Genomic DNA, 18,745 nt, shown 5'->3' on the forward strand with positions numbered 1-18,745 from the left:
AAAAGTATTAGGAAATAATGTCACAAAAACTAATCAACTGCAATGGAAATTTTAAAATAGGATTATAAAGCCTGGCCTTCACTGTAAATAAACTGTACTTAAATATACCGTTTCTTTTCTCAGAAACTTAAGTCACCTCATACTTCAAATTAATACTCATTTTCTGAACATTTTGAAAAAATTGTTTCCCTGATAAGCTTTACCACACCCCACCCCACCCAACCTACTTTCTTCTAAAAATATCTCCCCTTGCAATGGTGGAGGTATCATTCACCCCAGACACAGTAAGAGGAAGGTGTCAGTGCACTTCTGCTCGTACACTCTTACTCTGCACCAGAACTGCACAAAATAAACCAACGGAGAATACAGACTCGGTTACTGCTCGTGGAAACACCTGCAAAACTCAGGAATCACAGCCCCAGTGAGACCATGGTCAAGCTTGTGACTTAGGAATGCAGACAAAGTCTACCTATACGGCTGATTTTTAAAGAAATCAAGAACACAACCCTTCTTTATATTTTTCTTCTCAAATGTCAGAATTACTTTTATAACATATTGACAAGGTCATTTCATAAAGTTCTGATTTTCTAGTTTAGACGATGGTTCTGTTTACTTACATTTGCTACAAATACTGTGCTTCCAAGTCTTCCAGCCTGTAATGCATGGATAATCTCATTTGGGATGTTGGGATTATTTAGGATACTGGGTGGGATAGTAATCATTCCTGGGCCACCTGGTCCCATACCCATCCCACCAGTCGTAGCCATCACCTTTTGCATTGCTCTCCTGGCATGTTCACCATCAGGATCCTAAAACAAGCACAAACGGTGTTACGTTTAACTGACCCAGTGACAATGCACACCGTGCTTGCACAGTAAATGATATTCTCAAGACTTAGAAACTGAAAGGTTATTTGGAAAGCATCTCTCAAATCTATTAACAAGAAAGTCAAATGAACTCAACTACCAGCTTAGAAGAGTCCAGCTAAAGGAACAGGAAAGGAAGAAAAGACATGAAATATAGCACTAAAACCATAGCTCTCAACTGAACTAAGTAAAAAAGAAAAGCAGGGTAGGGAAGGAAACATGATTAGCTGATATATGTAGAACCGCCAGACTGAAATTAGAGCTTCGTGGGCTTGGTATAGCTTAATCTTACTAATTCATCAGTGGGGTTTTGTAATTTCTGCAAACCCCGTCAATGGCTTCCAGAAGTTTGAGAAACAGTTCTAGACCACACAAGCGTCCCCATCCTTCAAGTCCTTCAGGTGTTGGAGGCATGTGTGTGAGGGCTGCACAGTGAAACAACATCTGAGAAGGTCTGTGAAGCTCTGTACTGACTCTCTTCTTCAACTCTCTGTCCTGTCATTTACCACCATCAGCACTAAAAAAGACACCGTAACACGTGAGAGACCTTAGATCCTACGACGCTTCACTCTGAGTCTACTCATCTTCCTCCCCAAGAGGTGAAAAGAAATCAAGAGGGATGTTTTTTTTTGAGACGGAGCTTTGCTCTTGTTGCCCTGGCTGGAGTTCAATGGCACAATCTCGGCTCACTGCAACCTCCGCCTCCTGGGTTCCAGCGATTCTCCTGCCTCAGCCTCCCAAGTAGATGGATTACAGGCACCCACCACCACGCCCAGCTAATTTTTTGTATTTTTAGTAGAGACGGTGTTTCACCATGTTGGTCAGACTGGTCTAGAACTCATGACCTCAGATGATCCACCCAGCTCGGTCTCCCAAAGTGCTGGGGATTACAGGCGTGAGCCACTGCGCCCGGCCAAGAGGAATTTTATCAACAAAAAACCTTCATCCTCGAGGAATATATTTGATTCAGATGAGACGTGAAAGCAGGTTTGAGGAATAACAAACTCACTTTATATTTTATTTTTTAGATAGGGTCTCACTCTGTCACCCAGGCTGGAGTGCAATGGTGTGATTTCAGCTCACTGCAACCTCCATATCCTGGGCTCAAACGATCCTGCCTCAGCCTCCCAAGTAGCTAGGACTACAGGCATGCACCACCATGCCTGGAGAATGTCTGTATCTTTTGTAGAGATGAGGTTTCACCATGTTGCCCAGGCTGGAACAAACTCACTTTAAAAAAAAGAAACAAGATGGGCCAACAAGAAGGTTCAGACAGAATAAAACTGAATGGCACAAACCCACGGGCTCACAGTTTAAGAGTCCCCGAGACAACAAGGCCTCAGACAAATCACAGATGTTAGAAGGCGGTCAGCAGCCACCCAGGATCTGCTTGGTCACCACTCCAAAGTCCTTGCAGGGAATGGCTGCTGTAGGCTGTGACCGACACTCTTCATGAGAAACAACAGGCTGGCACTTGCTTTGTAAAATGCCGTCTGGGACCATGACTGTCTTTCCCTGTTCCAAAGTGGGATCACTCAACAATTACACACAGTATTCACAGTGTTAAGCAAGAGCTTACTTCTTTGACTTTCAGTGGTCTTCCACTCAGACTATGCTTGTTTAGGACTTCCGCAGCTTTTTTCATGCTCTCTTCCATCTTGAATTCAACAACACTATAGAGTCAAAAGGAAACGAGTCGAGTGAAACCAGTCCTACAAGTTAGAAGGCTCAAACACCAATAAGTAACTAGACGATACTTACGCACATCCCTTTGGAGGAAGCCAGAGACCAGTCAGAAGAGCAAGGAAGGGGAAAAAGAAAAGAAAAAATAGTAAATACCAATGACAGTTACAAACCAATTAAAAATATGATTTATGTCACAAAGTCTTTAAAAATGAACCCTTCTAAGGGGAAGCTGACAGAAGTGCCTCGCCTCGCCTTCCTTGTTAAAAGCTGGGCTCCTTAGTATCTCCTTCTCCTACGCATTACCAGCATTGCACTAGAGCTGCTGACGTTTAATAAGCAGACCTAAATTCAGGGTCTCCAAGAAATCACACCAACTTTAGATCTGCTTTCCTCTGTACTCAATCGAGTCCTTACCATATTCCTCCTAAATCCATCCCTTCCGTAAGTTAAGCTCAACCTTTTGATTATTCTAAGCCATTCTATTGCACGACAGAAAATAGTTTATGTTCTCTTTAAACTAGGCCAATTTTGAACATTCAGGTTTTTAATATTTGGTTTACAATTTACTGGCACAAAGGCAACTTTTCGGAATCTTTGGTTCACACAACTTTCAAATTCAGCAAACAACCAAGAGTAACATTTTCTAGACAAGAACACACGTTTTACATTAATTATACCACCGCTAAAATTCCATGCATAATTCACACACAGCCAATTCCTCTGTTAACAAAGAGACAATGCTGCTATTGGTCCCCAGTTATCCAAATTGGGCATCCAAACAGAATACCAAAAAGCTCTTTGGCCAGCCATTTGGAAAAGCGGGACTCCCGTTTGCAAATCCCCTCCCACCCCACTCAAATGTTTGGCAAAATCAAACATAGCTACTGTAACATGAGCACTCACTGCCTTCCTGATTTCATTCGATTCCACGCCACCATACAGTTACATTTTTCATGTAGTAAATCCACAGAAGAAATTCTCTCAGACACTTACCCTTGACTTTCCTTCAGCGTCCATTAAGAGCTCCACGTATGTTACCTCACCAACTACAAATCAGTTTCCAGACGACACATAAACCAAGGGAGAAAAGCCAAGAAAACAATGGGAATTTAGAACAATCATCAGCAACCTTGTATGGAGCCTCTGCCTTATAAGAAAGCCCAGAAACACTCCATATTCTCTAAACCACCGAACTAGGCATTACAGGTGTGCAGTAAAAGTAGGTGAAAATACGTTAACAATATGTCCTTGATTTTCTTCCCACCACAAACAAGCTATTCCACAGATTTCCGTATCAATTTCCCTGTCTGGAAGACTCATTCATGACTAGAGGCAATCCAAATCTATAGGAAAGAAGTCTGCATGATTTACTTTTCTGGGGAAGGGAGGAAGTTTTACACATACACTCTCATTGGTGGCAAGTAGGTGAAATGCATACAAATTGCAATGCCATCGGGCTGAGCTCACATGCTATAAATACAAGGACGCACGTATGCAAAGGTATATGCTCACAGGCACACACGGACGCAGGGCCAGCTTCACGGGTGAGCAACCCGTGCAATCGTACAGAGCTCTGCACTCGGGCGCCCTGAGCTTGGTTCAATGCTGTTATTGCTGCTATGACATTCTTAGTTTTTTTTAACAAGAGGGCCCTTGTTTTTGTTTTGTGTTGGGCCCCACACATTTTATAGCTGGTCCTGCACACAGCACTAGGCCTCACATCTGTAGAGGCAGAATGTCTGAATATAATAAGATCACAAAACCAGAGCAGCATCTGGATTCTCTTCAGTGAATTAGGCCAGGCTTCATTCTTGCTGCTTTCTAAACCTCCCCATTAAAGGACACAAATAAATTCAAATTTAGGGCTCAGATTTTGTATTTAAACAGTTAAATAGACTCACATGATTCTAATCTACACAAAAGGGAAAACAAAGCATTTCGAAAGTTTCTGCAGATTTTCCTCAAGGTTTGGATTGCCAATTCATGACCACCATGACCAGATGTTAGAATCCATCAAGACAACCACCAAAATGGCTGCTGAACTTGAAGATGGCACAGAGAAAACAAATGTGAAGTGTTACCCTGGAGAAAACTATCTCTAACCAGACTCTCCAAAGTCAAAAAATGGGCTTTTGTTGTCCTCTGGATCGGTTTGGTTTAGCAGTAAAAGGGTAAAAACAACCCGCTTAACGGCCTCAACAAGTCCTGCCTATTCCAACTCTTTTGTTCAAAGGACATTAAAATTATGAGGCTATAGGAAGAAAAAATTTTAATGAAAAACGATAAAATTACTTTACCAAAAATTTAAAGATCTGAAGGACATATTTATTAGTGGCTCTGCACACCGGTTGAATGCAAGAAAGCCAAGTGTTCAAAGTTTACATGAAGGGCCTCACCCTCTTTGTCCTCTCCTGTTTCAGAACTAAACAGACACTTTGCACAAAACAGGAGAGAGAATCATCAGTGCAAATAAATGAAGAAGGAAATAGGAGGGATCAGTACAATTTACTTTTGGAGTATGTACTCCTGTGGGGCAAACTGAAAAATGATCACAGCCAAGGGACAGTTGTACAAGGCGGCTTTATTTAACCCTTAAAAACTAAAGCAGTTCCAAAAATGCGGCCGCCCTGAGGCCATGTTAAAAGCCATTTGTTTCAAGAGCAGCAGCCATTCAAGGACCACCAACCCTTGTCTCCACTTTGATGAAAATGCCACATAATGTCAAAATAGTGACTGAAGAGGCCCCAAGTTTATTCCCTACCAGCTATGACTACCACCTAATAACCTTTAAAAAAATAAAAGTCTCACAATAATTAATTCAAGAGAGCTGCAACCATGTTGTCGAAATTTAAATCCTGTTGCATGGGAAGTTTCTAGTCTGTGTCCATAAGACATGTCATCAAAAAGCTGTAATTGCAACCCAGAAACCAAGCAAATCCAAACCAAACTTTTTCCCATGGCCATAACCACTTTAACAAAAAGAGAGGTTTAGAAATTAGGACGTTTTCCACGTAACAGTCTAGTCTAGTAGTAACACACCTGACTTCAATCCTTTGTATTAAAAATTTGCTTAAAATGTTCTCCCTCTTTCTACCTCAAACGGTATCATTGTTTAGCAGTCACCCAAGGGTCCAGCATGAGTAGTGCTGTACCCGAGATCATCAGTAATGACTGTGCTCCTCACAAACTCATAAAATTCCAACCTCTACCCTGAGAGACCACCAATTGTGTTAAGGGATCTGCAACAGCTGCTAATTCATACTTTCCTACAGGAAAATGGAGCCTTTAAAAGACCACCTCCCTTTTGGTTCTACAATAGCAAAGCAAAGATTTGTCTCATGTAGTCAGCGCAACTATTGACAAGAATGGGAGGGCAAAATTTGCCAAGTAAACACAGTCTGGTCACATTCCATGAAGTGAAGTTTAACGAGCAAACCATCCAGAGCAGATCACACAGTCAGGATTCAGGGGCAGAGGTGACAGCTTGGCAGTAGCAGTAGTCTTACAGAAACGGCACTCACAGTTGTTAATAAAAAATATGGTTGCTCCTCTCCCTGTGTAAACATGGATGGAATTCACGGAATCCTAAGAGTAGGCTGCTAAGACAAATTCTGCTGCAGCCCAAAACATCAAAATATCGAAATGAAAAAACTAACACGTTAAAAAAATCTAACACCAAATGTTATCTACCTCTATTTAAAATGCTCTAAGAAATCATTTTTGACCAACATTTAAGTGACTTATTAAAAACACTGCCTCATTCTTAAAACACAGTAGGAGGATAAGCAGATAAGCAACCCAAAAAGAACTGAGGTGGTCCGTTGCAGCTACTGTGACCTCACTCTCCTGCACAAACCTTTAGCAAAGTGAGTATTTGTTTTTGTGTTCTCATTTACTGTTCAAGTCTGAAAAAAAAAAAAAAAAAGAGGGAATGCAGAGGCCGAAGCTTCACTGAAGAGAATTCATATGTGATAAGGCCTATAATTTTTTTTTTCTAAACAGAGGTTGGCGTGGCTTGCAAGTCAGGCATGTTGTCAAACATTCTTCCGTTCATAACGGTCAATTCTCAGGCTGCCACTTTATCGGGGGAGCGGAGTGCACAGAACACATGCACGCTCTTTAATACAAAGACACCTTGAAACATGTCAAAATAATTATTCTACACAACTACTTGGCTTATGGACATGTTAGGAAATGACAGAGCCCATGCTCCTCCTTAATTGCGTGGCAACAACAGAACGGTATTGCTTCCGTAACACCAGAGACCACACAGGGTAAGCCAGAGAGGCTGCACTGTTGGGTCTCAACCTAAGTATTCACACACATGAACGCTTTAGCATAACAGGCCTTTCTAAAATGCAGGCTGTGGCCAGGCCTGTAATCCTAGCACTTTGGGAGGCCAAGGCAAGAGGATTACCTGGGGTCAAGAGTTCAAGACCAGCCTGGCCAACATGGTGAAACCCGGTCTCCACTAAAAATACAAAAATTAACTGGGTGTGGTGGCAGGTGCCTATAATCCCAGCTACTTGGGAGGCAGGCACAGGAGAATCGCTTGAACCCAGGGGACGGAGGTTGCAGTGAGCCAAGATCATGCCACTTCATTCCATCCTGGGAGAAAGAGCAAGACTCCATCTCAAAAACAAAACAAATAAAATGCAGGTTGCATTTCCAACAAAGGAAAATACGAAGGAGCAAGTAGACTGGTTAGGAATTTCATTTAAACTGAAAATACAGGTCTGCCTAATAGACCCACAATGCAAATTATCTCCAGGAGCCAAGATAGAGGCTTTCTATTGGACTACACTTGCCCTCTGGGCTTTAGTTTTCTGTTAGCTGCAATTTGAAATTTACTTAAAGTGGTGCATTAAATACTAACAGAAGGATTAAGTGCTTAAAAGAAATCTTTGCTTACATAAATTAAACTGACTGCTGCTAAACTTGGGATTGACTGAGGGTAAACTACATCCCCGACCTTCCTTCCTCAACCTGGGCTCTGTTTACTCACTGCAGGTGCAGATCAGTCCTGCTCTGGTGGCACTGCCCCACCTGGGTGCTGCCGGCTGCCTGGTGAGGTGAGGCCAGGAGAAGCAGCCCAGCAAGGAGCTTCCACCACTCACACAGGACTTGATGGTCTCCAACAAATGCAGCACAACACTAAGTTTAAAATCCTAAGATCGCCTTTTCTCACAGAAATCTTTATTTTTTCCACCCAGTCCTTATGGTCAATCACTTTAAGTGCATATCCCTTTACCTGTCAGGATACAAACTGGGGAGCTGTAGCCTGTTAAGTCACTTTCAAAGGCATAAATGACCAGTTCACTTCCTATGTGGATTTTTAATAGGAAATCCTAGAATGCTGCTAAATGCTAAAATTAAAGCTGGAGAATATGCAGCTGGTATGAAAGATGGCAAGAGGATCAAGAGGGAGGGAGGGAGGGAGGAACATGTGAGACAATCTCCCCCAGGAGTATCCTTAGAAAAAAATGCCCCCCTCTTGGCCTCTCAAAGCTAGCTACTTTAGTTCCCAGAGGCTGCAATTAGATAGTGCTACAATGACAGAAAATTTCAGTTGAGGACAACTAATTCTAGTTCTGTTCTACTCATTTCCTGAAACAAGGCTAAGATTCATCAGACCTTAAAATGCAGACTGATAAAGAGTGCTTAGATTACGACAGCCCAAATCTCTGTGTTTTGGAATTATTTTGAGACTAATACTTTTAGGGTTGTAAGTGCCTCTATCTGCCAGTTCTTCCTGTGTATAGTCTTCAAAACACTTAAAACTTATTGGCAACAGATTTCAAGTAAATATTTCAGATGTAAACTAACCACTTAAACATTTTTTGTATAGCAAAACGGGAATAAAAATGTCTTTTTAAAAGCACATAATAAGAAGAGTATTTCTTAAGGAGTCATATGTATGTAAACACAGTAAATTTCTTTAGACCTCACATACTGAATATAAGCATTACCATAAAAAGATTACCTTTCTCTTTTGAGTCACTTTACCCACAATCCTATACTGCTAATAATTTAATTAAACAGCAAAGTAATTAATTTAACCAGTACAGGGGAGCTCTAAACAAGAACATTTTAAGGCTCATTAAAAATAACTGATTTACTGCACACCTGTAATTCTAAATTACACCACCAAAAATACACTGAGAGGGCTGAGCCCGGGCATTCGTAGCAGTATGCCAGGGGAATATGAGAACCAGTTTGGAAGTATCCAAATCAACCACCAGGCTGGCTCCACACTTAAGAGTGCAAAATAGTGAATTGAGGTGAACTGCTTCTACATCCAGAAACACCATGGCTGCTGCTGCTACTACCAGCTTTAAGGTTTCCCAAACCGAATTACTGAATGGTAAAGCAGTAAAAATGTCACCTACTTTATCCAGCATGTCCCAAAACTGGTTCACACACTCCTAAAAATGAAAAAATAATTTGGCCTGCAATCTCTTACAAAATTCTAACAATTACATTTTCAAAGCCACATTCCTGGTTCTTGGAACTACTATACCTTATTATCAATGGAAATAGCAATTCAGCGGTTCAACCAAATCACGAGAACACAAATTTGGAGGTTATTCCAAAAGCTAATTCGAATGAGGCCCAACTGTACTGTACAGAAATTCTAAGCTTCTATTGAAGCAGCAGTCCCAAAAACCAAGAACACTGCATCTGGGATGCAGCATGACACACCCTCAGACAAAAAGAAACTGCACTCTTGCCCTAGGAGCAATGGCAGGAATGATTTGGCTGATCAAGGTAGGCACATCAATCTCACACCAAAACATTTTTCCATCTGTGTTATCTGGAGAAATACCACGTGGGAGCAGCACGCATGACTGTCTGGAGAGGTTCACAGTGCCTAGTGCTTCTTGCATGTCATGGTCAAAATAAGTGATGGGACAATGATGGCAGTGCCATTCAATATTTCAAAACCCAATGCAGGGAGCACCAGTACACATACCAAAATGGCCTATCCACGGGGCATCTCTGTCACTGAAATGTTAAATCATTTGACAAATCAAGCTCACATCTCTTTTCATAATGAATGCTCCAGAAAACCAATACCTTTCAGTCATGCAAAGACTCCATGAAGGGTAGTTTGAGTCTAGGTCGGGGTGGGGGCCTCAAGGCAATATACAGATTGTTCTCTACCACGGTGTTGTCTAAACCAGGGCTGAGCAGTCTCTTTAGTCCTAAGTGCCACCAGCAGGGCCAAGAATCAGTAAAGAAAGGAAGACGACAGCAGCACAGGAGGGAAGGAGGAGAGAGAGAGAGAACACCGCAGTGTGCACGGGGGTGAGGATCACAGAGGCAGGCCTCCTCGGGCCTCCTGGTGGCAGCAGAGCTTGGTTGCTTCCTCTGCCCTCGGCTGGAAGGTGAATACCTAGGCTATGACAATCCACATCCTAAGGCACCGCGTTACAAAGCAGATACCTTATTTTGAGCTCTCCAATGGCCAACCTACTCTATTTTTTTCCCAGAGGGGAAAAAGCCTAATAGTTAAAATACAGGCTAACGTTTTACAGTTTGGAATCTGAGAAGCAAAAGGTCCAGCTACCAAATTTTGATCCCAGGAAGACATCCACAAAATTTTAAACAAGCTATCTTCCTGTGAAACTTAAAAAGCTTAAAAAAAAAAAAAAAGAAAAAAAATAAAAGGAAAGAAAGGAAAAATCTCTCCCACCTAATGTGCAAAATTCAAAAAATTTCAACACAAAAAGGCTCCCCGGAAGCCTAATCGAAGCCTTATTAACCATACTAAGCCAGTAAAACCAACTGTAGGCCAAAGGACCATATAAACCATCCTGTTTGACACACAGGGGCATGACCACAAAACAAAACAAAACAAAAAACAAAAAAACACAAAACAAAACAAAACAAAAAAAAAAAAAACTGAGGTGGGGTAAGGGGGCTTCACGCTTAAGCCTGGAAAGAACATGCTCTACCCAGAGCCGCTTCCACTGACCAAAAATAACCAAGGAATCAGCCACAGAAAAGATGACACACCAACCTTCTCACCCTACTCAATCACCAGTACCATTACCTTTTTCTTTAACCAGGTCTTTAAGTGACTGCCATTTCACGTCAAAAGGTATGTTTGTAATGAAGGCTCTGTATCTTTTAGTTGGATTGGCATATGGCTCAAAGCGATTGCCTCCTCTTTTTATGTTTTTCTCCTTCCTCTTCTCATTCTGAGCAGGTCGTTCTCCTTCACTGAATTCAAAAGAGAAAAAAAGGTAAAGGGTTTATATGTCAGCACAATGTGAAAGACAATTATTTGATTTGCCAGGTTTACAATTCCATGGTAAGTTACATATGACACAAGACTAGTACTGGACAGATGCGGTGGCTCACACCTGTAATCCTAGCACTTTGGGAGCCAAGAAGGGGGGATCATTTAAGGCCAGGAATTCAAGACTAGCCTGGGCAACACAGCAAGACCCTGTCTCTACAAAATATATATATATATAAAACTTAGCCAGGTGTGGTGGCGCATTTGCACTCCCAGCTAGTAGGGAGGGTGAGATGGGAGGATCACTTAAACTCAGGTGTTCCAGGCACCGGCGAGCTATGATCATCCTACTGTATTCCAGCCTAGGGCAACAGAGTGAGACCCTGTCTCAAAAAAAGCAAAGACAAGACTAATGTTGATTTTGAATTAAGACATTCAAACTAAAGGCTCCATGGGGCAGAAAGCATTCCCAAGGAAAAGTACACTTTCCTGGGCTTACAAAATACTCCTATGGAGAGTAACAGAGACAATGGTGAGGCCAACTCCCTGACCAACGTGTGTTAATTCCAAGACAGAAACAGGAAAAGAGAAGGATGATTTCCAAGACTTCATGGAATGGAAATATGAGGTAGTACACACAGGCCTAACCAATTTTAGCTTCACAAATAAGTGTCTCTCATAGTGTTAAAAAAAAAAAAAAAAAGAGGGGGGAAGCATAAAATGATGCAGCCACCATGGAAAACAGTTAGGTGGTCACTCAAAATTAAACACAGAATTACTATAACCCAGCAATTCCACTGCTAGGTATATACCCAAAAGAATTAAAAGTAGGGATTCATACACGTATGCCAATGTTCATAGCAGCACTATTCATACAAGCCAAAAGGTAGAAACAACCCAAGTGTCTACCAAAAGATGAATGGAATAAACAAAACATGGAATATCCATGCATCAGGATGGATTTTTCAGCCACAAAAAGGAAGGAAATCCTAACAAAGGCTACAACATGCATGAACCTTGAGGGCATTATGCTCAGAGAAATAAGCCAGTCACTGAAGGCCAAATATTGTACGATTCCACTTATTAAATACCTCTGATAAGCAAATCCACACACAGAAAGTAGAACAGAGGTTACCTGGGCCTAGGGGGAGGTAGAAATGGGAAGTTATTCAACAGTGAGCACAGAATTTCATTTGGGATGAGAATAAAAAGTTCTAGGAATGGGCAAAGGTGATTGCTGCAAAACACCATACTTCACTGCACATTTAAGATGGTTAAAATGGTCTATTTTATGTATATTTAAGCACTTTTTAAAAATCCAAAAAGGTGGGAAAGAAACCATTCCCTACACAACCCTACTACTTTGAAGCGGGGAAACTCGAGTCTGAGCAACTCTGGGAGGAGGAAGACAGCATGCAAACAATCCCGCCTTTGGCAAAGAAGGGTGGCTGCTTTTCTGGCATGGCCTTCCCATCGCACTCTTTACCTTTGTGTGTTAGGAGCCACCACACTGTAACACCAACCATCTATAGGTAGCAGCCATCAGGCTTGGAAGCCCGGGCACTGGCTGCCAGGGCTCTTCCCTCAACTGCCAGCTCAAGCGCAACCCCTCTGACTACAGGGAGGGACAGCTGAGAGCTGACCAGGAATAAGTGAGGAACCAGAAGCCACCTCAAGTTTCTTAAGCAACTGAGCCTTGCACTTTCTGCTTCCCGAGCCCTATGTGCCGCCAGTGAGAATCCCGTGACTCCCAGACCACAGGCTCTACTGCAGAATTTGTGATCCATGACAAAACTGGAAAAAAAACAAAGCGCCAAGACTACAGTATTAACAATTTATAAAAGTATCTTTAACTGAAGGACTGATCTTTATTCTGGGATATAAATTTCTTCCATGGCAGAAAGGTAGTATTTGAACACCAGACAGTAGCCAGAGAAGCTACTATTTTAAAATGTTATTTACTTGAGGCCAGGCGCAGTGGCTCCCACCTGTAATCCCAACACTTTGGAAGGCTGAGGCAGGTGGATCACTCGAGGTCAGGAGTTCAAGACCAGCCTGGAGGCCGGGCGTGGTGGCTCAAGCCTGTAATCCCAGCACTTTGGGAGGCCGAGACAGGCGGATCACGAGGTCAGGAGATCGAGACCATCCTGGCTAACACAGTGAAACCCTGTTTCCACTAAAAAAATACAAAAAACTAGCCGGGCAAGGTGGTGGGCACCTGTAGTCCCAGCTACTTGGGAGGCTGAGGCAGGAGAATGGCGTAAACCCAGGAGGCGGAGCTTGCAGTGAGCTGAGATCCGGCCACTGCACTTCAGCCTGGGTGACAGGGCGAGATTCCGTCTAAAAAAAAAAAAAAGACCAGCCTGGCCAACATGATGAAACCCCATTTCCACCAAAAATACAAAAATTAGCTGGGCGTGGTGGCACATGCCCGCAATCCCAGCTCTCAGGAGGCTGAGGCAAGAGAATCGCTTGAACCTGGGGGACGGAGGTTGCAGCGAGCCGAGATCACACCACTGCACTCCAGCCTGAGTGACAGACAGAATGAGACTATGTCTCAAAACAAAAAAAAGGATTCACTGGAGACCAGGTGTGGTGCCTCACACCTATAATCCCAGCACTTTGGGAGGTCAAGGCAGGAGAATCTTACTTAAGCCTAAGAGTTCGACACAGTAAGACCTTGTCTTTATTTTTTTAAATAATAATAATTATCTGAGTGTGGTGTCATGCACCTGTAGTCCCAGCTACTCAGGAGGCTGAGCTGGGAGGATGGCTCAGCTGGGAGTCCAGGGGGTCAAGGTTGCAGTGAACTATGATTGCACCACTGCACTCCAGCCTAGTTGACAAAGCAAGACTCTGTCTCAAAATTAGTAACATATTCACTTGGAAACACTTTAAAGTCAGAAACTTTGTGTAGTCCCCAAACACAAGAGTGCCAAGGGGTATCCCAGCAAAGGTATCACTGGTGTGAGCTACACCCAACTTGACACAAGGTAAAACCAAGGAAAGCAGCTTTCTCTGTGATCTCAACTACACCAGTATACAATCAATAGGTTTCCCTTCCCACAGGCTGGCAGATAAGGTGATGTTATGGTGGCTCCAATCCCTAGATGCCTAGAATGCAACCTACCTGAGTCCACAAAACTGGCTTCACGCCATAAAGCAGGCCCCACAGGAGAACTACAACTGTTACCCAGGCCACTTGTCTATTCCAAAAGAAAGTCCTTCACCAAAGTCTGCCAAACAGAAACTATCTGCCAAATCATCTCCTACTGTTTCCTGGAAAATGATGATGAAAGTGTTAGAAAAACTCATAAAACATAACACAATCTACACATCATGGTCCACCAGAGGATTCACAGATGGAAATGAATTTTAATATTGTTACTTTTGAAGTCCCAAATACTTTAAGATTTACAATAAAAAACATTCTGACACAGAGTCCATGATGAGTATTTCCAGTCTGTTTTCACCAGACTGCTTAAACTCACCTATAAGCTACCAAATGTATAAATAATTATAGCCAAAGCAGGTAACAAAGTGTCTAACCTATATTCCACAGGAGCATACTATGGCTACCAATCAACTACCCAATGTAACCACAGAAGCTGAGCATTTGGTTTGGGGTTAATCCACATCACATGACTCCCACTGAGAAAGCGGCTCTCACCATGCTTAAAGGGCACAGCACCTCTGCAAACAAATCCTTCCCTGGCTAATCATTCCCTCCGAGAGGTTTCCTCAGTAGAGGTTAGAACTATCCCTTGTCATTTCCAGGTTTTAAAAAATTGACCTTTTTGGAAATCTACCACCACCAACTCAATTCTTGACAGACTCGTAGAGAATGACCCTCAAAGAAATATCATTCAAGACACATATTCAAGCAGACTGGCCATGGTGGCTCATGCCTGTAGTTGCAGCAGTTTGGGAGGCTGAGGTGAGTTGAGTGCTTGAATTCAGGAGTCTGAGACCAGCCTGGGTAACCTGGCAAAACCATGTCCCTACAAAAAAAATACAAAAAATTAGCCAGGCATGTTGGTGCACGACTGTGACCAGCAATGCAGAAAGAAGACAGCTTGGCTCCAAGAGGTCAAGGGTACAGTGAGCCAAGATTGCACCACTCACTGCACTCCAGCCTGGGAAACAGAGGGAGACCCTGTCTCAGCAAGGAAAGGGGAAGGGAAGGGGAGGGGAGAGATATATTCAAGTTCAGATTATGTGATGGTATAAAAGTGATGTCCTGAAAAGCTCTTTTTTTAACATGTCCAATCCTATTTTCTCACTATCTTCAGGATAAAATTAGGGGAATATTCTTCTCTAGTCCATGTATATGTATACATAAAAACTTAACTTTGCAAGTCTTTCTAGCTTTTGGTTGGGCGCGGTGGCTCCAGCCTGTAATCCCAACACTTTGGGAGGCCGAGGCGGGCAGACCACCTGAGGTCAGAAGTTCAAGACCAGCCTGGCCAACATGGTGGAAATCTGTCTCTACTAAAAATACAAAAATCAGGCCAGGCATGGTGGCTCACGTCTGTAATCCCAGCACTTTGGGAGGCTGAGGCAGATGGATTATCTTAGGTCAGGAGTTTGAGACCAGCCTGGCCAACATGATCAAACCCTGTCTCTACTAAAAATACAAAAATTAGCTGGGCGTGGTGGCAGGCGCCTGTAATCCCAGCTACTCGAGAGGCTGAGACAGGAGAATCTCTTGAATCCAGGAGGTGGAGGTTGCAATGAGCTGAGATTGTGCCATTGGACTCCAGCCTAGGCGACAAGAGTGAAACTCCGTCTCAAAAACAAAACAAAAACAAAAACAAAAATTAGCCGGGCACGGCAGCGGGCGCCTGTAATCCCAGCTACTCGCTACTTGGGAGGCTGAGGCAGGAGAATCACTTGAACGGGAGGCGGAGGTTGCAGTGAGCCAAGATCGCGCCACTGCACTCCAGCCTGGGCAACAAGAACAAAACTCCATCTCAAAAAATAAAATAAAAAATAAATTAAAAATACAGTTAATGCCTGTAATCCCAGCACTTTGGAAGGCCAAGGTGAGTGGATCACTTGAGCTCAGGAGTTCAAGAACAGCCTAGGCAACATGGTATAACCCCATCTCTACAAAATATTAGCTAGGCATGGTACCATCTGCCTATAGTCCTATTTACTCAGAAGGCTGAGGTGGAATGATCGCTTAAGCCCAGGAGCTGGAGTACACTGGCTCTGGCTGGCTTGTTTTAAAGCCTGAACAGCAGAAGGCTAGGAGTGAATCAGTGATCAGTACGCTGCATTCCAGCGTGAGGGACAAAAGTGAAACTCCATCTCAAAAAAAAAAAAAAAAACTAATAAAAAGATTGTGCCTCTAACCTGCAAGACTACCAAATAGTGACTGCCTACACTCTCTTAACATCTCCATGCCGTTCCCATGCATAACACTCACTACTTTTGAAGTTTCTAAATCAAGGGACGGGTGCAGTTTGAAACGGCAATCCCAATATCCTGAAATTGTGATCACATCTCCTGAGGGACAAGGACCCCTCTGCCCGCGTGAGAACCATCCCTTACATAAAGTGACTCATCACAGAAATCCCTTAAGTCCTGTGCTGCTCTAATGCATGTAAGGTGTGGAGAGCACTATTCACAGCACCATCCCAGCTCCAAGGCCACCACTGAGCTACCCACATGACTCAAGCTCTTTCCGTCTCTAGTGCTTTACCAGCAAAACCAGCACAACCTGTATGCATGGTAGCTCAGAGGGACACTGTGACAATCAACAAAGAATGGCATAACAAAAAGCAGCTTATCTAGGGAAGCAGTACTGCATGTGGCTATGAGCTAGGGTCACCAAGTCGTCACTAGGCCTCGGTCCTATGGAGGTTACCACCTACCCACTTACAGCTTTAAAAGAGACTCTTGGCACATAGTAACTGAGGCAATGATGTATTTTGCTACCAATAATTTTATCGAGAAGGGTAGAGAGGCAGACTGATTTACTCCTAGGCTTCTACTGTTCAGGTTTTAAAACAAGCCAACCAGAGCCAAAGCTGAGAAAACCTAGGCATTACAATCATTATAGACTACCAAAGGGACAATTTAGCTTTTAACCCTATGACTGCAAAATATGGTGATGGGGAAGCCCACTGGAGAACCACCCTTCCCAAAAAAACAAGCAAGCTAATCTTCGCAGGCTAGTATCTCTTTCCCTAACCAGAAAAAAAAAAAAAAAGAGCAGAGTGAAAGCAAAGACCTGGCAGCATGCATTCAAATAATCCAAAACCTTGTCTTCTAATCTTGAGCTCACAATCTGACATGCCTCCAAAGTCCTTTTCACGGAATAAACAATCACTTTTTAAAGTACAGCAAACACTCAAATGCATTGTATAGAGAATCTGATTTAAATAAAACAATTCAAATGACTGTTTACTGAGTGGTTACCAAGGTAGTATTATGAAAGCAGCAAGCTGCCTGGGAGTCAGGATGGCCTCCCCCGGAGTCTTTAGATCAAGTTCCTGAACCTGGACTGTTTAAAACGAAAGTTTTCTTGATTGTAAAAAGAGTCAACCCTAACACTACCTCCTCGGGAATCTACCCTAAATACATATTTTTATTTTTAAAAATAACCAATCCATCTGTGTCTGATTCACCCACAAAACTACTCAGGAATAGGGGCTGGGCATGGTGGCTCACGCCTGTAATCCCAGAACTTTGGGAGGCCAAGGAGGGCGGATCTCGAAGTTAGGAGATCAAGACCATCCTGGCTAACAGGGTGGAATCCTGTGTCTACTAAAAAAATACAAAAAAATTAGCCGGGTGAGGTGGCGGGCACCTGTAGTCCCAGCTACTCAGAAGGCTGAGGCAGGAGAATGGTGTGAACCCAGGAGGCGGAGCTTGCAGTGAACTGCGATCGTGCCACTGCACTCCAGCCTGGGCGACAGAGCAAGACTCAGTCTCAAAAAATAATAATAATAAAATAAAATAAAATAATAAAAACAAAAATGACTCAAGAAGGGGAGCAAGCTAAGTCATTGAATTTATTTATGATACAACGTTTAAATGTTTTTTAAAAACCTATACATTCCCCTAAAACGTACTTTTTTTTTTCCTGACTATACCCTAACTCTGAATCTTGACTGACTTTAAATGGAACAGATTTCTCATCAAAATTAAGCAAATCCTCTTCTCACACCCAGGAGAGAAGGAACTGCAAAACAAGATTTCCAACCTGGGTTCCCAGATGGAGCTTGCTAGCTCACTGCGTTTTTGGTCTACTGCATACTCCACTCCTGGTAGAGACTGAAGTCCAAAGAATCAAGTTTCTATTTTCCTCCTGTCTCTCACGGGCTTTCAAGATAAAAATCTAAATTCACTGCCCATTAGCTGGCCACCAGTGCTCCAACCCTAAAACGCTATAGCAACTTCAGTGTTTTGTTTTGTTGTTTTTTTTTTTGGTAGAGACAGGGTTTCACCATGTTGCCCAGGCTGGTCTTGAACTACTGAGCTCAAATTCAAATAGTCCTCTCACCTCAGCCTCCCAAAGTGCTGGGATTACAGGTGTGATCCACTACACGCAGCACAACCTCAGTTCTTAATAAAGCATATACTCAAATCTCTGCTCTTTGGATACTGTCTTCTCTACCTCTCCCCAACCATCTTCTACACCACTTTCACACGTCTTTCTGTCATGGAGGAACAGGTCCCTGCCGCCAGCAGGTGCGGGTCACCTCCTCCATTCTTTCTACCAAGTAACTCCACTAACTTCTATCACAGCATAATTACCTTACTACAAATATGTTAATGGCCTCTCCACTCTGCATGGAGTGCAGAAGTATAGGCTTCTAAAGAGCCTTCCTTGTTAAGACTTGTAATGAAAAAAAAAAAGGTTTTCCACAGACTCTATCAAAAATATCCAAGTGTTGCCAGCTTCCTAAACTATCCTCTATGAAGCCAGTACTACACT

General features: G+C 42.9%; 1 protein-coding gene across 10 annotated transcripts in view; it reads right to left on the minus strand.

The window, feature by feature from the left end:
• The window catches only part of HNRNPM (heterogeneous nuclear ribonucleoprotein M), a 41,890-nt gene that overhangs the window by 20,440 nt on the left and 2,705 nt on the right, over window positions 1-18,745 (minus strand). For 4 of the 10 annotated variants that reach the window (XM_023197424.2, XM_023197419.1, XM_023197417.1 and 1 more), the window contains exons 2-6: window positions 10,609-10,778; window positions 3,546-3,598; window positions 2,628-2,635; window positions 2,446-2,539; window positions 618-809 (exon numbers count right to left, since the gene is read on the minus strand). In XM_023197424.2, the coding sequence (XP_023053192.1) occupies window positions 618-809; window positions 2,446-2,539; window positions 2,628-2,635; window positions 3,546-3,598; window positions 10,609-10,778 (517 nt within the window). The remainder of the gene's footprint in view (window positions 1-617; window positions 810-2,445; window positions 2,540-2,627; window positions 2,636-3,545; window positions 3,599-10,608; window positions 10,779-18,745) is intronic. The other 6 variants (XM_023197420.2, XM_023197421.1, XM_023197422.1 and 3 more) reach the window with 3 other exon arrangements.

The sequence above is a fragment of the Piliocolobus tephrosceles genome, chromosome 21 (assembly GCF_002776525.5).
Source record: "Piliocolobus tephrosceles isolate RC106 chromosome 21, ASM277652v3, whole genome shotgun sequence".
NCBI classification, from domain to species: Eukaryota; Metazoa; Chordata; class Mammalia; order Primates; family Cercopithecidae; genus Piliocolobus; species Piliocolobus tephrosceles.